Raw genomic sequence first — 23343 nt, 5'->3', positions numbered from 1 at the left:
TTCTATTATGTTATTTCCTTCTTTCTTCACTAAAGGCATCATGTTTCTGGTACCCAGGTTGTTTATTGCTAACTTTGCCATCTTGTAATCCTTGCTGTGATTGTCAGGAAAGTGAAAATCTACATAGTTTAGCTATTTCAATCATTTATGAAATGAGTTTTAATAGCTTTTTCCTGGCATGCTACTTACTGGGCCATGACTCTCTGTATGCGCCACCATGTGGATGCTTGCATGAACTTGCTGGCTGCGCTAAGCTGGTGCTTTCCTGACAGTGTCCAAACATTAAACAACTCAGCATCATCAGTGGCATAATACAAACACGATCCAGCTTGAAATAATCAGGATCTTTGATCTAAAATGTTGACGTACTTCTCTTTCCACAGATGCTGCTTGACTGGCTGATTTCTTCCAATTTTTTTTGCTGTTCTTTTATACTCCAGTACCTTATTTATCTGACAGAAACAGACTTCATACTCACTTGATTGTAGAGGAATGACCTAAAAGTATTTTTTGTTTTTCTATTGCTGAATCAAATGTTTATAATTACTAAAGTATTTTGTGTTTAATTGGAAACCATGATTTTTAAAAATCATTTAATTGTTTCATTGATATTTAAAGTTTTTAACCATGAAGGACATTGCAGACTTAGTTGACGATCAGTGGCAATCATGTTCATGTAGACGTAGAGATTGCTGACAATCATGAATATAATGAATATAATGAGAATATTTTTGACGTACCCTAACTTAATAATTCAGTAAGTATTTTTAAGTTACATTAACCTGCTTAGTGCCACGCCCGGGTATACTTGGGTCATGGGCAATAGTGTAAAAACTTTTTGAACAGGTTAATAGTGTTTTAACTTATATAAATGTGTCTGTTTATCCATACTGGGTCAATATGGGTGTGGGACAAATACAGGGGTTTGGTTTAGGTTAATTTATAGATACAACATGGAAACAGGACCTTTGGCTTACAATTGATCGCCAATTCACAGTAGTTCCATGTTATTTCCACTTTTTATGTCCATTCCTTACTCACTAGGGGCAATTTCGCAAGAGTATAATTAAATTACGTCTTTGGGTAGGAGACCGGAGCACCCGGAGGAAACACACGCAGTCAGAAGGAGAACGTACAAACTCCATGCAGACAGCACCCGAGGTCAGGATCAAACCTGGGTCTCTGATGTTGTGAGGCAGGAACTCTACCAGCTGTGCCACAAAAATGATTGTGCCCACAACTCATTGGATCATGAGTGTCCTGTTCCATAGAGAAGTGAAAATGTGTCAAACGAGTATATTTAGAATCAACATCAACCACCATATCATGAAAACTTTGCAATTTTGCCTTTCATCAAAATCTAAACTTTTGCATGAATTGAGCAAGCACAATTTACATTATGCCTTAGTTCTGCTCCCAGGATTTGAGAGCACTGAGTTTTTAGAGTGATTGCTGAGAATACCCACACGTTTAATACCCCATCCCTGGTCTCTAACACACACAATTGGATATCATATTCTCATTAGTCATGACACTTCCTGCACACTTTGCTTTTGTGTTCGAATAAATTACAAATTAATAACGAGCCATGTATCTTCAAAATTTATTACTGTAAATCTAAAATAAAATCCATATTTATTGATCACATATAGACCACGAGAACATCAGAGACATTTTAATAGAAGTAGCACTTTTACTTGAAAAGGGTTTGACATATCAATTTTGAAAGCTGTTGACAATTCTGTCCATTCAGTCTCCACGCTTCTGCACATGCAGACTTTTGTAAAGCCCAGGACTTATTAAATGACAAGTGGCTCCAATTTGGTAATCATGCTCCATCATTGGATTCTGTGTAGAACCCAGTGATAGGGACCATTCTTGCGGGGATTCACTGACATTGCACAAGGAACGATCACCGCTCAGATCCTGTACCAACCCCATTGTTTTAAACAGATTCCAGGACTGTGGATGAGTTAATGTTTTGAATTCTGCTTTTAGTGTTCAAATAATGAAAACTAATAACATGTCACCAACCATCTTAAAAAACATTAACTTAAATTTACAACTATCGCAGCTAAGTCTTGATGCTCAGCGGAGCCAATGTTGAAGACGCCAAAGTCTATTCCCTTATTAATCCTTCAGTTGGATAGTTGTAGAGTCAGAGCTATTCACCACAGAAAACAGGCCTTCGACCCATCTCGCTGGTTGACAGTCTGGGTTAGTCCCATTTGCCTGCATTTGGCCCATATCCCGAAGAACCTCCCAAATCCATAAATCTGACCAAACGTCTTTTGAAAGTTATAATTGTATCTGCTTCTATAGTTTTCTCTGGCTACTCTTCCAGGAACAGACTGCCATCTGAGTGAATAAGTTGCCTCAGCAATCTCTCTTGTCGCTTCCCTCTCATCTTAAACATATGGCCTCCAGTTTTTGAATCCTCTACCCTGGGGGAAAAAAACCCAGGGCATTCCATCATGATCTTGTACAACGCAATAAGGTCATCCCCTCAACGTCCTATACCCAAAAGAAAAAAAGTCCCAGCCTCTTCCTTTCACTACAGCTCTCAACTCCAGCTAACATCTTGATGAATCTCTTCTGCACCCTTTCCAACATAATGACATCCTTCCTATAGCTGGTCAGTCAGAACTACACACAATGCTCCAAGCGTGGTCTCACCAAAGACTTGTACAGCTGCATCATGATGACACAACTTTTTTCCCCAATGAAGGCAAGTTTGGCAAAGGCTTTCTACGCCCCCCTATCCACCCGATGTAATTTGCAGTGAACCATACACCTGTACTCCCTGATCACTGTTCTACAACACTCTCCAGGGTGCTGCGCTGGTACAACAGGAATTGTGATGGAGGAATCTGGCTGTTTGACTAGCATTCCCATTATTGTCAGCTTTCCTAATTTAAATGCTAATCTGTCAATGATTGAGATGAGGACTTACGGTTAACTGGAGATACAAAATGCTGGAGTAACTCAGCAGGACAGGCAGCATCTCTGAAGAGAAGTTTGGTCTAAACTAGCATCTGCGGTTACTTCCTACACTTTGGGAAGATACCCAACTCATCGCAGGGAGATTGTGCAAATGTTACATAGACTGCACCACAGTTCAGGATTGCACCCAGGTCGCTGGAAGTAGGAGGTAGCAGCTCGATGAGGCGTGAAAAACTCAATATGGTGGGCTGAAGCTGTGAGACAGCAGCTTTACTAGCTGTGCCAGAGTGCCCCTCTATATTGCAAGTAACCAAGCAAACCCCAAAATGTTTATTTTTTGATGAACAAAATCAGTCAGTCATATTAAATCCTCTCAGCAGTATAACCAGTTAAGTAATTTCGGTTGCGTTCAAAAAGAAAAATTTCTTTGGTAAAATAATTAAGCCATTGCCAGGCAATTGGGTGCAGTTACTTCAAAATGCTTTGAGGAAACTGAGCAGTCTTATCGCATTCATCAAAATAGTTGTTGTATGCAAACTTCCTTCAGCGTCTCATGTAATGAGAATGCAAAGCCTGGGGAAACGATGGGCAGGACGGTATGTCGCACTGAACAGGTTTTGCAGATTGGTAAAATGCAGTGTTGACATAAACGTCAGAGGTCAAAGAATCACTCAGATCATTGGTTTCACCAATATTAGATTCACATGTGTCCTGATCACACGTCTGTACATTTGAAAAGTCAACAAAAGAGCAGTCTGGACCTTGGATTTGGACAGAGCACAGTGGGACATCTGATGGATTGACACTTGCAGAAGGCAAACTGCTTTTTCTGCTGAGGTCTATTTTTAACTGGCTCATTATTTCAGTGTCTGTACGTTCATTTTGTATTGCATCTGTTGGAAGCATCTCACATTCAGAAAAGTTGGTGAAGGAATCAAATTGTTGACCATTGCAAGCCACTACGCAAGTTCCATCTGTTCTGTTGTCAGAAACTAGGCTGGAGCTTTGAGCACTGTCCTGCATAGTTATCGGCAAAAAGTTACGCTCATAGGCTGTCTCCTTGCCATTATCAATCAACTCGTCCTCACTCTCTTCGTCAATGGGTTGCACTTTCACTTCACTGACGCATACACGGTCGATAATGTTGAATTTTCCTTGCACATCGTTGTAATTGTGGGTGGCATGGGTGTATTTAAAATTTTTCTGAAGGCACAGATCAAAAGAAATATATAAACAAATTGTTAAAAATAACTTCAAGGTTCTTCTTTAATTCCTTTACTTATAATGAAAATGGCAAAAAAAAAAGATATTTAATAAAGGCTCGAATTTTAACCCTGACCCAACAAAATGATCACAACGCAAGATTTGCAGCTATGGCGAGTGGTGGCAAATTTCACTTCCATCAATCCCCTGCCCCCACCTCCCTGCAATAAACTACTGCACATCAAGATTTCAACCTCACTTTTTCCAAAAAGAATACATACCAGAGATTGTGGAACATACATGCTGAAGAAAGCAAGGACGCCTGTTTTATATAGTATCACGACGATGATGAGCACAGCTGCTATGATGCAAACACTAGATACCAATAGGGCTGTAGGTGCTATAAAAGAAAATACAGAAATATTCTTTAGTTTCAGCTTACTAAAACCTTCCCTCAGAACTATCCTAAATCAACATGCCTCATAATTTCATAATTTTATATAAATGCAATTTTAAAAAGTAAAAACATTAATGGAATTCTCACTTTGCTGCAAGAGCACATTCAGATGATTCTATTATCTAAAGATACTGCTGGATATGGACACTACTTAATCCTCCATTTTAATAGAGATGCTAACAGGTTAAAAGAGTAGAATATTAATGAGGACCAACAATGTTGTTGGTTGCAAGTGTAATTCTTCTCACTTCTTCCCATCTAGGATAAATTTTGTTCTCATTTTGAGAAGCAAGGCTAAAAAGAGGGTTAGCGGCAAACAAAATGTAGCGACATGGAACAGCACATGCTGGTTTACCAAGGAAAGACAAAGTGCCACAGTAATTCAGCGGGTCAGGCAGCATCTCTGGTGAACATGGATAGGTGACGCTTCAGTTAGTTTGTTTAATGTTGAATCAATATGAATAACAAGATTGAGTGAGGGATGATGATGCTAGTAAGTAGATGATACAAAAAGATTTTCAAATAGCATTTGATAAAGTAGCACAAGCAGTAAACGAGCATAGGTAGGGTGGCGCAGTGGTGCAAGGTTGCTACAGTTGGTAGAGCTGTTGTCTCACAGCACCAGAGACCCGGGTTAATTTCTGACCTCGGGAGCTATCTGTGTGGAGTCTGCACATTCGCTCTGTGTTTCCTACAGGAGATCTGGTTTCCTCCCACATCCCCAAGACATGTGGATTTATAGGTTAATTGACCTTTGTAAATTACCCCGAGTGTATAGGGAGTGGAAGAGAAAATAGGATAACATAGAACTAGTGTGAATGAGTGATCGATAGTTGGCATGAAGAGTGGCCAAAGAGTGTGTGGGCCGAAGTGCCCATTTACATACTGCATCTCTAAATTAAACTAATTATTTGGGAAACAGCAACATACAGTATTAAAAAGTAATAAATGGGAAAGGCATAGGAGGCAGAAAGTAAAGTATGTATTTTTCTGACAGAGTAGGAATTTGGTCTTTCAATATTGGAATAAGGATCATTTTTCTTGTTAAAGATGGCCGGATATGTAAAGGAAATTTAATTTCAAGGTTTATTGATGAACTTTAAACCAGAGCATAGTCATTTATTAACAGATTTAGAGTATACAGATTGGAGAAAATGGCAGACAGAACACTGTTAGAATTAAAAGCTGATAATGTACCCTGTATAAATCATAAATTCTGGCAGTATTCCATTACTGCTCGTCAAAATTGACTAAATCCGTAATTCAATGAACTTTACATGTATATAGAAACTGAAACAGAAAAAAGTCACCTGGAAACAAGACTTATTTTATAAATGGAAGTGATGCACTTTGGCAAGGATATTAAATTCCTCAAAACCTTTAAAATTTGACACCTCTTGGGTCAACTCCATCACTCCAAAGAAAGCAAGCCCAATCTATCCAATCTTCCCACCACCCTCCCGTTGTTCCCATATACCACCACCCCTCTATATTCAGTTCCACTCTTCACCTTTTCTTCCTGACAGATTCCAGAATCGGAAGCCTTTTATTCACCATTTATTACTCCCAGCCTCTGTCACTATCCCCAACTATTCCTCCCTACCTGACCTTTATCTGCCAACCAACCCCTCCTTACCTATATCCACCTATCGCTTACTAGCTCTTGCCCCCACAGTTCCTCCCTACCCCTTTATCCTGGCTACTTCTGAATTTCCATAGTCGTTTCTCAATAGTTCAAAGGTTCTTTATTGTCACGTATGCACTGCAAAGTGAAATTCTGTTTGCACAGCTCACCTATAGCATACAAAACAAAAGCCTTTCACTGTATCTCAGTACACGTGACAATAGTAATAAACTAAACAAGATGAAGGGACTCTACCCAAAATGTCGACCATCCAGTTTCCTCTACAGATGCTGCCTGACCTGCTGAGTTTCTCCAGCAGCTCTTTCCCCCCCCCCACCCAAGTTCTCCAATCCAGGCACTATCCTGGTGAATCTCCTCTGCACTTTTTCCAGTGCAACCACATCCTTCCCATAACGTGATGACCAAAACTGCATTCATTGTATCAGTGGGAAGAAAAATGGAGAGGATAAATAAAGTTACTTCAGTGGGCCAGGCAGACAGAGGCAGATTAGGAAGCATGGGAAAGTTGCTAGGCTCAACTGTGTTTATTTTAATGCAAGGAGCCTCCTGGGCAATTCAGATGATCTTTGAGCATGGATCAGCACTCGACTTTATGTTATCGCAGTCACGGAAACATGGTCGAGGGAAGGACAGGACTGGCAGGTTAATGTTCTGGGTATAGAAGTTTCAGGTCAATGCAAAAGGAGGGGTGCTACTGAATGGCAGAATTTAGAAAGGATATCCTGGAGGGATTGTCCAATGAGGCCCAGATAAGTTGAAATTTGGAATAAGTGAATCAATTTATACTAAAGGTTATACTGGAGGCTGCCCAATGGTCAGTGGGAATTTAAGGAACAGGTGTTTAAGCAAATTGCAGAAAAATGCAGGAGCAGTGGGGTTATTTATAGCAGTGGTGGATTTTAACTTTCCTCATATTGACTGAAATTGCAAAAGAGCAAGGGGATAAGATGGACAGACTTCGCTAAGTCCGTCCAAGTTCAAATCAACATGCAGAGTCCTAAGAGAGATGGGGCAGTGCTCAACCTTATCTTGGGAAATGAAACTGGGCATGTGATGGAATTGTCAGTGGGGTAACACTTTCGGGACTGACCATAATTCTTAATTTTAAAAAGGTATTTATGGTAAAGAATAAGGTTGGCTCTAAGTTAAGGCCTTGAATTGGAGGTTGGGCTGGGGAAGGCTAATTTCAATAGCACAGGAGAGGAGCAAGCAAAAGTAGAATAGGACAGATGTTTGTGGGTAAAATGACAGGGGTGACAAGTGGGAGTCTTTTAAAGGACAGTTAGCAAGCGGTCAGGGTCAGCATGTTCCAGTGCATGTGAAAGGCAAAGATAGCAAGTTTAGGCAACTTTAGATGACAAAGAATGCTGAAGACCAAAGATCATTTTTGTGAGGAGCCAATCAATTTATGCATAGACCTAAATGAATATTGTCTGCATTCACCAAGGAGAAGGAAACGGAAGATAGTTCAGGGAGATGTACGTGTTTAATCTGGAGCGGGTCAGTATTAAGAAGGGAAGATGTTGGATTTCATAGGTTGCACAAGGACTGATAAAACACAAGGCTTCTAAAGGAAGCAAGAAAAGAGGTCTTGGGGCACCGACAGAGATTTGTGTATCTTCGTTAGCCACAAGTGAGCTGCCAGAAGACGGGAGGATATTCAATGTTCTTCCATTATTTAAGAAGAGCAGGGATTAATCAGGTAGCTATGTCAATGGAAGGAAAATTATTGAAGAAATTACTGAGGGGTAGGATTTATGCACATTTGGAAAGGCAGAACTGAGAAAGGACAGTTAGCATGGCTTTGTGCGGAGGAAATCTGCCTCGCTAATTTGACCGAGTTTTGTTTTGAGGTAACGAAGATGATTGATGATAGCAGGGTGGTAGATGCTGTTTATATGGGCTTGGGATACAATGTGAACTACTTTTAATGCAGTATCAAGTATGATTACAAACCAGTGAGCAATTCCTCAAGGAAGATTATTTATTTCAAGAAACAATATTAATCACGATCCAATGAAATTTATTACAGTGCATTCCATTTATTGCAATGTTATGCATAGCATATTAAGCTGTACAAATCTGATATACCCACTAGAAATTGATAGGATCAATACAGACCTGGTTTACACTTAGCCACATTTCATTCTCCACTGTGATCAAATAAGTGGAACATTAGGTAGTATGTGAAACTGTCATTCTATTGAACCCAACTAATCTCCAATGAGGTTCAGGGTGGGGAAAGGAGGTTAAAATGGCTTCAAGATCCAAATATTTTGCACATCTTATCTGGCACTGGAGAAGCAGATTCCCCCCCTCTCAATAATGACTGTAATTATGTAAACTAAAGATGGAGGATCGCGTTAAATGTAACTACAATTTGTTGTTTTGAAATTTAATGCTGGCATGTCGTCAACAAGTTGTGTTACTGTACCTTCTGTACCCTTATCTTCATTCACAAATTGTGTGACTATACATTTCATTTCCAAGGGATCGGTGTTTTTTTCTTTTAGATAAAATATATTTATTGTAATGCAGTACTTGGAGTTCGGTTCCACACTTTCAAATATTTCATTAATACTTGTTTTGCTTGTGATTGTCAACAGCTCTCTGTTCTATTGAAGGAAAAAGACCAGAATTATATTTTTTGTGGATAATTTTTTCTAAATCTTGTATACAAAACTAGCTGTACTCGTAGGCTAGATTCTTCATATACTGATTATAGCAATAATCACTGATCAGGCGACATTTGGATTAATGCGTGCAATCCTGGTAACCCTTTTACAGAAAGAATATAGAAACTTTGGATAGGATACAGAGGAGGTTTACCAGAATGATGCCTGGATTTGTGGGTTTAAGTTACAGGGAGAGTTTAGACAGACTTGGATTGTGTTCTCTGGAACACTGGAGATTACAGAGGGGCCTGATACAAGTATATAAAATGTTTTTCCCCTGGATGGAAAAATCAAATACTAGAGTGCATAAGCTTTAATGTGAGCTGGGCAAAGTTTTAAGGAGATGTGTGGGCAAGTTTTTGTTTGCATGGAATGGTGAATGCCTGTAATGTGCAGCGAGGGGTAGTGGTTGAGACAGATACAATAGTGGCATTTAAAAGACTTTTGGATAGTCATATGGATATGCAGGGAGTGGATGGATATGGATTTTGCACAGGCAGATGAAAATTTGTCATGACAACACATTCAGCACAGTCATTGTGGGCCAAAGAGCATGTTCTTGTGCTGTATTGTTTTATGTTCTATATCAGAAATTACACTGCTCAAAAGTATTTGCAGCTAAAATACTGCAAAATATTTAATTTTTCAAATCATGCACAAAACAAGCCACAAAACTTGCAACCTAATGCTGCATGAGTTTAAATTATGCACTAAAAGCACAGGTTTACGCTCTGACAATGTCAGGCTGATAATTGGCATCCCATCACGATACACAGCCTGTAAAAATAATGGAATAAAAAAACAGAAGCACATATGAGGTATTGAGGAAATAATTATTCTTGAACAAGAATAACTAAACTTGCAATCTCCACACTGGGCTACAGACTAATTAATTAAATGATTTTCAATTAAGTTGAAAACACCCGACAAGAAAAATATCTAAAAGTTATTTAAATCCACTTTTGACAATCCTATTACAGTAATTTAGAATGGATCCTTTTACAAATCTCATTAAGCTCTGCACATTTCAGCAGTTGTTTCCATTTGACAAATGTGGGGTGGAGTGCAGGGAGGGTGGATAGAGGTGGCAAGATGAAACAATAATTATAAAATGTCAGATTAAAAAGATATTAAATAAAAAGCTTTGTTCAGCTATCGTGTTATTCTGAAATTAAATTCAGTCTTTTGAAAATTTCTTCCTAAAATATGCAAATATTATGAAGCTTCCTCAAACATACCTTGTCCAACTTTCCATCTTTATATACACCAATGTGATATTGTAATTTCATGTAGATGTCGATCAATGATTTGACATTTAAGTTGCGTGAAATAAGCACTGTGGGTGCTGCAATATCAAAACTAACATTCAGCACTCCAACTGGAGACTCCGCAAGCTGAACATTAATTGGTCGTATGTGTGCTGTAGAAAATTAAACATTAAACACATTGAACTTTCAAACATATTTTGAATGAGCACTTGAACCAGAAATTTTGACTGAATTTCTCTATCCCCAAAAAATTTCAAATGCATCAGAAATAAACAGAGCAATGTCTTCTATAACACAATTTCTATGAAAAAAATATTCAACGTGTATTAAATTTACCGACAAACCAAGTTAAATTTAATTACAGAAGCATGTACTGCTAAGGGCTAGTGGGATCAGTTAAAACTCAGTCAATTCCATCCATTTAAACATATCTCCCCAATAAAATAACCGGTGCTCTGAAAATATCAGAGCTGAATACACTAGAATCATTTAATATTCCTTCAGATGTTCTCAACGAGCAAATTAAGAATGTGTAATTATTGAAATGATATCTTAATACATTTTTCAAAGATAACGAAAATTAGAAGTAAAGATAACTAATCTTGCTGCATGCCGAGACTAAATTCACATGCTTACTCTGCTCATGTGGTTGAAAGGGACTATCCATGGTAGTCCAATTGGATTCATCCATTTCTCCAACTGCTTTAACTTGCGGCCAGTAATTCCCATAGATGTCACTAAAGTCATCTGTTAGATCACATGTTCTGTTCACGATCAGCACACAGTTTTCTGCAGCAACTAACTGTTCCGGTGCACTGCTTGGAACATGAAAACAATTTGAATACATTAGGTGCAATGAAGTGAGGGAGACCTACAAAAATACTGCATTTGTAAAGAATTTGTACATTTACAGCAAGATACTAGACCAAGTGGGCCCGTTGGGCCCAAACCTCTCCTGCATCGGTGCAGCACCCTTTCCTCTCCCCCCGCTCCCCTCTCTATCCCCTCCCCTCCCTCCTCCCCCTACACCCCCCTCCCATTACACCACCTCCCCCTCCCCTCCCTCGGAGATAGATTTAAACTTTAAAATGTGAATAACTTAAAAAATATAACACCGATTTCAATGAAACTTCTTCCATTAGCACCAAAGGGATGGCGGTGAGTAAGGTGGGCCTAAAATTGTCACGCTATCGTGTACCGTTTTGGCTGTAGTGTAGGAACAAACAAACAAGCGTTTTAGTATATAGATTTTGAAAGGATGCGTTATAAATAAAATAACAAGCCCTCGGAGAAGACATTAAAATTGATATTATACAATTATAGTCAGACGGCACGGAAACAGGCCCTTAGACCCAATTTGTCCATGCCAGCCAAGATGCCCCATCTAAGCTAGCTGGTCACATTTGCCTGTGGTTGTCTCACATTCCTTTAAATCATTCCTATCCATGTACCTGTCCAAATGCATTATAAGTACTATTATGATATCTGACTCTCTACCTTCTCTAGCACTTTTTTTTTCTATTTTCCCGCCACCCTCTGTGACAAAAAAAAAGCTTTCTCCGTTTCCTATTCAATCTTACCACTCTCACCTTAAACCTATGGCCTCAGGTTCTTGATTTCCCCTACTCTGGGTAAAAAGATCTGTGCATTTATCCTATCTATTCCCCTCATGATTTTATTAATTACTCTAGCACCAAGTGTTTTACTGAAGATCTTGCTGCAATTATGTAAACATCCAAAATAATTAGTGCTTGACAGGTTAATTGCAAGGATAATAATTCCCCTACATGTGATGCCTAAAATTAGAGGTCACAGTCTCAAGGGATTGGGTGTTCAGGGTAGAGATTCCATTTCTTCACCTAGAGTATAGCAAATAGTTGAATTCTTATTTTGTAGAGTCTTAATTGATGAGTATATTTAAGTCAGACTAGACCCAGTGGATGTAGTGTACCTTGACTTTCAGAAAGCCTTCGACAAGGTCCCACCTAGGATGTTTAAGCCATCTTGTTGCTTGGTCTACAACACATTTTACCATCACACCGATTTCATTGACACTTTATCCACCTTGGCCTCTACTCTTATGCAAAATTTGACTTCCAAAGTTTACATATTCAGTTATCATTTGCAAGGGTTGTAACAGATTAAAAGGTGCAAACCTGAAAGAGAGGTATTCCACTATATAGCGCGTGTTCAATGGTGTATCTGGTCCAGCTTCCCACATCAGGGTGTGATGGAAGTTTTCTGACACAAATGACAAATTGCGAGGCGGATGTAGCACACACGTAACTAAAGCAGGTTTAAAAAAAAGGCAACATTCAGCATAAACATTAACTGAGCCAAAGATGCTTGCATTAGGAAATGTTTCAAAATTCTTAGCATTGACAATGTTTTGATGTATTGAGTACAACTGAGACAGGCTAAATTATAGCACGCTCAAACATTTGGTGATCGAGTCCAGTACATGCTGTGTCCATAACAGTGAGTGCAGTCCCAACCAATAGCCCAGGACAAGACGAGTAAGAGGTGTCCATGCTTTTTTATGTGCAAGGTGAAAAGGAGTGGGCACAGCGAGAATGGAACATGCACAGCAGGTTGCCCTGTCCTCCACATTTGGTTCAGGTGGCTGAGGCCAGGGCAACACACTGAGCCTACTTCAATTCAAACCAACAGTGTGCTCACGCCCACGGAGAAGCAATTAAAAAAAAGTATAATTGGCAAAATATTATAATTTAATCACATTTCAATTACACAAAAGCCCACCAGGTGCTCCACAAAACTCTTGTGTCCTCTTACTCTAATTCATCCAATACTAACATATCAAGTTCCACACTGGTTAATCTCTGGTTAAAAATGTTTCCCCCGCATTTGTTATAGGTTATATTATCAACCATCTAATTATATCACATATCATATATGATTCCTTTGATGTAATTGGTGGGATGCAATTAACAAGCCTTCACTGTCCGTTCTCTGTTGCTCCACTAGAAAATAGCAGTCTTTCGTTCTCCAACCTTTCAGATATTCCTTTTGTTCTCTCCACCCCTTTATTACAACTTAGAACAGGTTTGATTTCTAACTATCCTAAATCTAAGCAAAGGTTAATGACATGAAATGTTATCTCTTTCTCTCTAGGGAAATGTTATCCCTAGTACAGATGCTGCCTGACCTACCAATTTAGACCCAATTGGCTGTCTCCTATGCTCTTAATAGCAAGAAGGAAAAAACGATTTGGTGAACGTTCAGTCAGAAAACATGCAAAATCCACACAGAACATGAAATCAGTATTGATCCCGCTTCACTGGAGCTATGAGATACCACTCTCTGTCTATCCTGCTTGAAATTCCAGAGCATCCATAGTGGGATTTTGAATTCTGGTCTCTGCATTACTAAACCAGCAATTTACTCTGCCTCCATCGCAGTATCATACATTATCCCATATTTATTTATTTCTATATCCTTGCCTATATACTCTGTCTTTATCTATAGAAGCTTCTCTGCATCCACCTCACAGCTCACATCGTCTCACCAGCAAACATGCTTTACATTAAACTCAGTCTATTCATCCCTCTGACCACTGCCCCCAAACCAAAATGCAGTTTGTTCCTACTTTGTCTATTTTCTCCCAAATCTATTACCGTATTTTAGTCTGTTTAATCATCTGGTCTGCCTTCCAATCAGAGGCCTTCCGAAAGTCCAAATACCCTACCTCCACTACTCTGCTATTGCAACTTAATGTCATTTAATATGTCATTCTTCCCAATTTTATTATTAGCCTGCTACTAGTTCTTGAACAATAGACTTCAGAATATTTTCTACCATCAATAGAAGGCTAACAAGTCAGTTCATCCAAAAAGATAGCCAATCGACATTACATATGTCCATCTATATTTTAGGTTAGATTTTTTAAATGGATTCAAAGCAAGATCTTAAGTGGGGTGTCACCACTGAGCCAAGACCTGTGAAGCCATTTCCAACACAAGTGAAAAGTATTTGCAAACATTGCTGAATTTAGAAATAAGCCATTTAAAAGCAAAAACATAACACAAAACTAACGCGGTATTTTGGTAAGTGGTAAAGGAGTCAAAGAATAAATATTTATAGATCTTTCTATAACATGCAGATTAATGCAACATCTTTAAAGCAGATTAAATATTTTGATGATACTTTAATCTTGTTTCAAAATATTTACCAGGCACGAGGAAATGAAGGTGATATACAAGGCCCAATACTTTGAACAGCTTTAAGCTGGTTAAACAATCAGTTTTCATTTTCAATTGCATGCTTTCTTCTTTTTTCATCCTATTAACAAAGGAAATTGATAAAAAGCAGATAACAATATCATTAAAGTGCAAATAGAAATTCAAAACCAAAATTACTCAGTATCGTATACCTGAAAGTTTATAAACAAAACTAACTATCTGTTTTATCTTGCTGGATCCATTATTTGACCTACAATGTAACATGATGATTAAAAAAAATATTCATCCATTTCATACTGGACAAGAATTAATGTGCATCTCCAGGTATTTTTGAGATGAGTGGCTGGCTGTGGCATTCCAGAGGGCAGTCAAGAGCCAAGCACACAGCTATGGATCTAGTGATATAGCTTTTATGTTATTATTTCGTATATCACATATCATACCTTGTAATCGAGAAGATTTCTCATCAATCAGTTGTTGATGAACAATTTATTTTTGAAATAACAATCTAGTTATTTGACAATTACCATCTTTGGTACAAACATTTTAATTCACAGACTTAAAGTGAATTCGAATTGATGAGAGCTCAGACTTCAGAGATGGAGCTGTTCAAGTATCATTAGTTCAAGTAACATTCTAATCAAAGTTGAAAACGTTTTGGTCACTTCTTTACTCATTCAAACTACTTAAAATTGCATTAAAAAACCCTTATAGGACTTCATTGTTAAATTGTAAAGTCCCATACCTACTTACAGTTTCTCAGTGAATTAGCTTCTGACTTGATCAGGTCTTCAATTATTGATCAAAGTGCAAGTACAACATAGATATTACTGCAATTAAAAAAAAGAGAGGTTCATTTGACTGACTCGAGTAAATCCTGAAAAATAAAAAGTTATCTCAACTTATAAAGAGTGTGTCAAAGTACAAGAGCTAAACAAGAGAGATTATTATGTGAGGGAAGGAACTGCAGATGCTGGTTTACACCGAAGATAGACACAAAATGCTGGAGTAACTCAGCGGGACAGGGAGCATCTCTGGAGAGAAGAAATGAGTTATGTTTCGGGCTGAGACCCTTCTTCAGAATGTCCGAGGAATGGTGTCAAGACTGAAGAAGGGTCTCGACCCGAAACATCACCCATTCCTTCTCTCCAGAGATGCTGCCTGTCCCACTGAGTTATTCCAGCATTTTGTTTCTATCTTCAGAGAGATTATTAGTTTAGTTTATTGTAACGTGCATCGAGGTACAGTGTAAAACATTGTTACGTGCTCACCATTCATCAGAAACACTATACTAAATCACAGTCCACTTTGTGGACTGGTGCCAGTGGAACGCCTCCTGATCAACACAGGGAAAACCAGGGAGATGGCGGTGGATTTCTGCAGGCGCAGCCACGCCCCCTCAATACCAGTGAACATCCAGGGAATGGACATTGAGAGAGTGGACTCTTATAAGTACCTGGGTGTTTACCTGAACAATAAACTGGACTGGATTGATAACATTAATGCACTTTATAATAAAGGCCAGAGCAGACTGTACCTGCTGAGGAGACTCAGGTCCTTTGGAGTGCAGGGGGCACTCCTGAGGACCTTCTTCGACACTGGTGGCATCAGCCATTTTCTATGGAGTGGTCTGCTGGAGCAACAGCATCTCAACCGCTGACAGGAAGAGACTGGATAAACTGATCAAGAAGGCCAGCTGGGTCCTGGGATGCCCCCTCGACTCAGTGCAGGCGGTGGGAGAGAGGAGGATGATGGCAAAGCTATCATCACTGCTGGACGACTCCTCCCACCCCATGCAGGACACTGTCACCGCACTGAGCAGCTCCTTCAGTGACAGACTTTATTTTTGTTATCCACTTTGCTGCTGTAACCCTGCAAATTTCCCCGTTGTGGGACGAATAAAGTACTTATTTACTATACATGATTACAATCGAGCCATGCACAGTGTAAAGATACAGGATAAAGGGAATAACATTTAACCCACTCTGGGGTGGCACATCTAATAGAGTTGCTGCCTCACAACTCCAACAACCTGGGCTCAATTCTAAGATCCAAAGCTGTGAATATTGGCATATTCTCCATGTGATTATATGGAATTCCTTCATGTGTTGTAATTTCTTCCCACACCTCAAAGATACACATTGATTAGTTGTTTGGCCACCATATAATGCCCCTCATGTGTAGGTATAGGGTAGAATCAGGGGGAAGTTGACAGGAATGTGGGAAAAATAAAATAGACCTGTCAACAGGTGCTTAATAGGTATCAATGATGTTGGTGGGCCAAAGGGCCTATCTCCATGCCATTTAAACAATGACTAGTTAGACCCAACTATTTTCAGCCCACTGAGTCATATTGTGTTTGATCTGTGTTACGTGACTGAACGGTGTTCAAGTCAGTTACACCTTATGTTGGTCTCCTGCAGCTGTAGTTTCCAATATTAGACTGTGGGCCGAGGTGCCTTTTCGTTTCATGTCGTGACCCACATCCCATATCTATTTGTATTTATAACATATTGTGTAAAAATATTATAGAAATTATATCTGAAACTCGTCAAGAACAAAACCGGCACAAATTTTTAAAATAGGGAAAAAAACTCAAAAATCTTGTCAATTTTCCGAGTAGTAATTGTCCAATCAAAGCACGTTTGTCATTGAGTCGGACGCCAATGGACCAAACACGCGCTTTGTTTCAGGCTGGCTAAGCAGGGAGCCCACGGGTCGCTGTTCCTTCACTGTTGATGGGTCAAAGTCCTGGAGTAAATCCTGGCAAAACCCTGCAGTGCGTGTTCAGAATTCTCTCTGAGCCCCCGGAAAGCCGCGGAGAAGCCGGGACCGGAGCAGGCCAGGGCGGGGTCTCGCGGATTGATAGAGCCCAAGGCTGACGGAGCCTGGGTCGACAGAGCCCCTGGCTGGAGCCTGGGTCGATGGAGCCCGCGGCTGGAGCCTGGGTCGATGGAGCCCGCGGCTGGAGCCTGGGTCGATGGAGCCCGCGGCTGGAGCCTGGGTCGACGGAGCCCGTGGCTAGAGTGCTGTGACTTTTTTCTAATTAGCTTAATTAATTAGTGTGCAACTGTTTGCACTGACGAGTTATGAATTCCTTCTCAATGATTTTGTAATCTTAGTCTGTGCCAAATTTCAAGTGGATACCGGAGATGGGTCACGAAAGTTAAAATCTAGACACATTTTCTATATCCTGCCAGCCTTCCTACCACAACCCTTTAATGGGCACAGTCCTCAAATTGAAGCCGTGGAAACTAATGGCCATCTGCAAAACACTCTGATAATCTAAAAGCTCATTGTCAGAAAGCTTTTTTCCAGTGTTTAAAATAATTAAATCATTAATGAACATAAAAATCACAATTTATGCAAACTTAAAACATCAATTAAAACAAAGTGTAAAACAATTTGCTTTCACATACCTTTTAACATGCCTAGTTTAATGGCAGGTATAAAACCAAGAGGCTAGGAGGAGTGTACCCAACCTTGGAGATGGTGCTCAGAGATGTAGCGCACTGTCAAGCATGCTGCTTTTCAGCAAAAGCTTTTCACTGTACCTCAGTACACATGACAATAATAAACTAAAATTTCTGAACCATCGCGTGTTTCTTATTTACACTCTGCAGTGTGCATACATGGAAGTCAGGAACACACTGTGTATTAGCAATTAGAATTATTTGCCCATTATGATTTTAGCTCATGATATCTCAGTGAAGGACAACATAGCAAATGGGTATTTTATATGCATCTTTGATTGATCATGCCAGACTGTTTGATTTGATGAGACACTCTTTTTGTGGCCCTTGCTGCTGTTAAAAGCAGTTGAACAATATTCAAATGTCTGATATTTGAACATTTAGAACAGTTCAAATAGATTTGAGTAACTGTTATTAAAATAACATATTTAGACAAAAATATATTAAAGTGCCAGAAATTAAAAGCAGAGTAAGATGAAGGGGAAATCCCACTTTACCTGACTGTAATCTATTTAATCAAGTAATCTATTTAATAAAACTCATTCCCCATACCCCCCCCCCCCCTTCGATGTATGGCTGTGGATTGTTCTTCTCAATGGCAGACATTGAGACAGCTCTATTTTTTTGTAAACTAGCCGTTGACTCATTCTGTCTAAACATTACTACACGAGGAAAGTTATCCAAGCAAACATTAGGACTAAATTAAATTTAGCTCTTAATTTTGCACCATGATCACAAACTATTTCCCCTTCCAGACAAGCCTCAGGTTGAACTTAAGTGCACAATGCAATTGAACACAATTGAACACAAAATGAGTTGGAACTCTTTCAAATGATCCATTACGGAGACCAAATTCTTTTCTCCAACACTCTTCCAGGCCATAAGGTATAGGAGTAGAATTAGGCCATTTGGCCCATCAAGTCTACTCCACCATTCAATCATGGCTGATCTATCTCTCCTAACCCCATTCTCCTGCCTTCTCCCCATAACCTCTGATACTTGTCCACTGAAGCTTCATAATTGCTGGAGTAAAAATTCCAATGATCCATAAACTCCCACTTATTCTAAATTCAGCTAAGTATAATGCTGTGGGAAAACTTCTCAACACGACATACTGATCTATACTAGCTAACCCAACATATGCTCATCTTTAAATACTTTGAACTTCAACCAAATCCATTTCTGTCATTTGTCCCCGCCCGCATCCCTATCCTCTATCAGTTTGCACAACTGTTATTTTTTTAATCCCACGATTACCATTGATGAGAGCATCCAGTTACCTTGCCCCTTATCTATAGTTACCTTGTTACCTTCCTCCCCTTTGCCTTTACTAACCTTTTGGTCAGTCAATGGCTTGCTAAAACTTCCACTATATTTTCACATTTAAGCTATTTGTATTGCCAACATTTATTTTCAGAGATACAGCATGGAAACAGACCCTTCAGCTCACCGAGTCCATGCCGACCATCGATTGCCTGCTGATATTACTAGCTTGTAAGACTTTCTCATCCACTCCCTGCAAACTAGGGGCAATTTTTACAGGGGCCAATTAACCTACAAACCCACATATCTGAGATACAGAAGGAAACCACTTGGACAAAACTCTTGTGGTCACAGAGATAACATGCAAACTAAATGTAGACAGCATCAAGGTCAGGTTCAAAGCTGGGTCTCTGGCACTGTGAGGTAGCTCTACCAGCTTTAAACACTACTATTTAAAGCCATCAAAAAAAATTGTATGACTAACTTGAAATAATAATTAAAAAAATAAAATTTGAAATAATCAAGGCAATTGCAAACAACATACTCCACTTGTCAGGCCATAATGGATCATTTGAAAGAGTTCCAACTCATTTTGTATTAATGACATGTCATGGGTTAACCTTAGAGAACCATCAAAGAGCATGATTCAGGGCACCTGTACAAAGGCCACAATTGCCCTCAAACAAACAAAAAAGTATTTCAGCATTTCATTCCAAAATATTTATTCCTCTGTTGTTCCTGCAAATCACCCCAAGAGCAAAAACAAACTAAAAGGGGCAAAACTCTAAATTCTCAATGTTTTAATGCCTAGTTGCCACTCCTACCCATCTCTAGGAACTGCCTGGCCCTTTTGAGTTGCTTCAACATTTTGTTTGTTTAAGAGTCAAGGGCGTTTCATTGCCATTTGAACCAAAGACAGAACAATGAAATGCTTACCTGCAGCAGCATGACATGACTGTAAACACTACACGGGCAGTTAATACACGGGTAGTTAATATTATAAACTTAAATTAAATAAGTTAATAACCTGTAAACCCCTCCCAATCTGACGACCTTTTGTCCAGAGAAGGTAGACCCAAAATACTGGAGTAACTCAGCGGGACAGGCAGCATCTCTGGAGAGAAGGAATGGCTGACGTTTCGGGTCGAGACCCTTCTTCAGAGTTACGATCTTTGATGTAAACCAGTATCTGCAGTTCCTTCACACACACACACCGAGTTCGATCACCACTTTCAGTCCGCCCACCTCTTCAACAACACAGATGCTGGCTGCCTGACCTGCTGAGTTACTCCAGCATTTTGTGAATAAATACCATCGATTTGTACCAGCATCTGCAGTTATTTTCTTATATTATTCAACAACACAGTTGGTCACCTCAATTGTGTCTCAATCCTTTCTCTGTTGTGGACAGCTTACCAGGCATCGATGAGAGAAGATTTTCGGTGGGAACAGGAGGAGGTGGTGTTATGACTTCATCCCTCCCCAGTGTAACCTGCCTCCAGTGACCGGACACCTGGCCAACGGTGCGCACTCCCGACGCTGGCGCTGGCGCTGGCGCCGGCACCTCCTCTGTCCCAGCATGCTCCGCCCGGCGCCGGAAACAGCTGCCACCCAGCGCGTGCCCGATCCCATCTGTCAATCACAGCATCGAGCGCTGACGCTGACCCCTCCCACCGGTCGTCAGCACCGAGCAGGGGGCGGCGCGGCGGTCGAGTCGAGTCGCCAGAGACACGGGTTCGATTCCGAACACGGGTACTGTCTGTACGTTCTCCCTGTGACCTACGTGGGTTTTCTCCGGTTTCCTCCCGCCTTCCCTTCCAAAGACGTGCAGGTTTGTAGGTTCATTGGCTTGGTATTGTGAATTGTCCCCAGCAGGACGGTTAAAAAAACCCACCTGCAGATGCTGGTTTAAATTGAAGGTAGACACAAAAATGCTGGGAGTAACTCAGCTGGTCAGGCAGCATCTCTGGAGAGAAGGAATGGGTGACGTTTGGGGTCGAGACCCTTCTTCAGACTGTCCCTAGTGCGTGTCGGGTAGTGTTAATGTGCGGGACTCGGTGGGCCGAAGGGCCTGTTTCCGCGCTGTATCTGTCAACTAAAACCAAACTCTGACCTCCCACCTGCCAATCACTGCACCGGTCTTTTCTCGGAGGCTTTTAGCTTGATCGGAAAGCACATGACCCAAGCTTGATCAGCGGGTTTACGCGTAAACAGCATTAAAACCGGGAAGTTCCATGCATGCGGGCAAATATCAAAAAAGGAAATTTCTTATGCTGCCAAAGCTTATTCAACATTTATTCTCTGATTGTTATTACTGCTGTGGAGGAAACCTCCATGTAAAATAGTCATACCATTCCCTGCATTAAGACGATGGCTACATGTAAATAAAGTTTCACATTGGAAAAGCACTCCCTTGCCTTAATATTTGTCAGCTTTTGATCATTTTTGTCAGCTTTTGACATTTGATCATTCCTGCAATCTTCCATAACCTTTTGTAAAAATGTCATCTATAGGAGTCCCAAACACTGGGACTGTCCCAATGTTTAAGAAACAGTTAGATAGGTACATGGATAGGACAGGTTTGGAGGGATATGGACCAAGCGCAGGCAGGTGGGACTAGTGCAGCTGGGACATGTTGACCGATGTGGGTGTTGGGCCGAAGGGCCTGTTTCCACACTGTCTCACTCTATGACTCTATGACTAAAGCTTTGTTACCAGAGTAAACTGCAGGAAAAGCGAGTCCATGGTCTTCGGCAACAGTCTCACCCTTTCACCGTCAATTCTGACTACCTGAAGATGTCGGGGATCTGGTTTGGAGGGGTCGAGGCATGGATAAAAATTGGCCGGAGCGTTTAGCCAAGGTCAAACGAAAATTGGGATTGTGGAAGGCGCGCTCCAGCTCTATAGTTGAGAAAAATTAGGTCATCAGGCATGAGGTGTTCTCTGGACTGCTGTACCTGGCGCAGGCGTGGCCTGTACCCCACCTCTTTGCTCTGGCAATCACACAGGCCTTCTTCCAGTTCATCTAGGGATCAAAGATGGAGCGAGCCAACGGATGACAATGCACAAGTTCACAGGTAATGGGGACGAAAGTGTACCCAACGTCGCCTTCACCCTGAAGATCACCTCCGTGTGTAGTTGCATTAGGTTGTGCTTAGAGCCTTAGCATGTGGGCACCAAGTCTCATTAACCACTGAGATTCGACCTGTTCTTGGTTTTGCGAAGGATGGGCCTGGGTAGAAAGGTTGGGCCTGGTACTGCTGCTGTGCAATGTGCCAGTCAGCTATGCATTGCCATTCCACCTGTCCTTTGTGATGAAGTTCTTCTAGACCAACACCTTTGACCACAAGTGCATTAGGTAGTGGAGAGCATGGGACTCGATGGATCCCTAAGCAGACTGCCTAGTTTGACAGGTATAATGCCTCATCACCAGAACTCACCAACAAGCTCCTAGAGTCTGGTCTGAAAAAGGGTCTCAACCCGAAATGTCACCCATTCCTTCTCTCCAGAGATGCTGCCTGCCCGCTGAGTTACTCCAGCTTTTTGCGTCTATCAACCAGCTCCTGGATCTCGCTTAGCTGGTGGTGAGAGGGTCCATCCTCAGTCAGATCCTTACTGTACTGTTGAAGATAGACACAACAGCGGGTCAGACAGCATCTCTGGAGAAAAGGAATAAGAGGACTTGCTAACGATGTACGCTGTCCACGGGGCAACAGCTATGGAGAGGTGATGGTTGCCCACCTCTTCGCACAATGTGAATTTGTGAAGAACTTGTGGAGAAGGATGCAAGGATTCGTGTCGTGGTTCATCGCAAGTAGTTGTGTAACAGAGGATTGTCTGATTTACAGGCTGTTCCCAAGAACACTTTCAGAGATGGACATCAGGTGCTTGATGGTCTCCCAGCACAGCGAGATGTCCATCGGGGAATGTTGCCGACTTGCCCCTTCCAGAATGCAGCAGGATTTGCTGAGGGATGCACTGAAGCTTGGTGCAGCCAATACAAAAGGCTCTATGTGGGAGGACCACATTCTAGTGCTGCTTTACATTGAGGGACTGAATACGGTGGGAACACCCCTCAAACAAGGGAAGGGATATCACCCCTTGGGGTCACTTGAGTGGCAAGAGTTTTTGCACAGTTTTTCTTTTGTATATATTCTGATTAAAGTTTATATTGAAATAAAAACAATTCTTTAACTGTGTTACTCACACAGAAACAG

General features: G+C 40.7%; 1 protein-coding gene across 3 annotated transcripts; it reads right to left on the bottom strand.

Annotated features, from left to right (window-relative positions):
- Positions 1–1591: 1591 nt before the first annotated feature.
- Positions 1592–20916, bottom strand: LOC144598963 (uncharacterized). 3 transcript variants are annotated; one of them, XM_078409626.1, is made up of 9 exons: positions 20543–20916; positions 15136–15220; positions 14381–14490; positions 12348–12477; positions 10828–11009; positions 10162–10343; positions 8683–8863; positions 4428–4546; positions 1592–4146 (listed from the first exon to the last, which is right to left on the bottom strand). In XM_078409626.1, exons 3-9 carry the CDS (start codon positions 14487–14489, stop codon positions 3487–3489), a joined length of 1563 nt encoding a protein of 520 aa, XP_078265752.1. In that variant the 5' UTR covers position 14490; positions 15136–15220; positions 20543–20916; the 3' UTR covers positions 1592–3486. The 3 variants fall into 3 exon arrangements, with proteins under 3 accessions (XP_078265752.1, XP_078265750.1, XP_078265753.1); XM_078409624.1 differs by having other exon boundaries at positions 15144–15220; positions 20543–20915; XM_078409627.1 differs by having other exon boundaries at positions 10828–11006; positions 15144–15220; positions 20543–20886.
- Positions 20917–23343: the final 2427 nt, after the last annotated feature.

Source organism: Rhinoraja longicauda, chromosome 12 (assembly GCF_053455715.1).
Source record: "Rhinoraja longicauda isolate Sanriku21f chromosome 12, sRhiLon1.1, whole genome shotgun sequence".
In the NCBI taxonomy this organism is placed as follows: domain Eukaryota; kingdom Metazoa; phylum Chordata; class Chondrichthyes; order Rajiformes; family Arhynchobatidae; genus Rhinoraja; species Rhinoraja longicauda.
Note: the sequence above shows the minus strand (reverse complement) of the source record. Positions and strands in the feature narration are given on the sequence as shown.

What these genes read in the sequence shown, in the direction of transcription:
- LOC144598963 (XM_078409626.1), bottom strand. Translation starts at nt 14,489, where the DNA reads ATGAAAAAAGAAGAAAGCATGCAATTGAAAATGAAAACTGATTGTTTA. An exon ending in GTGGAATACCTCTCTTTCAG is followed by an intron (nt 11,010 to 12,347) that starts GTTTGCACCTTT and finishes TCATGTTCCAAG; the next exon opens with CAGTGCACCGGAACAGTTAG. An exon ending in AAGATGGAAAGTTGGACAAG is followed by an intron (nt 8,864 to 10,161) that starts GTATGTTTGAGG and finishes TTCCTTCAATAG; the next exon opens with AACAGAGAGCTGTTGACAAT.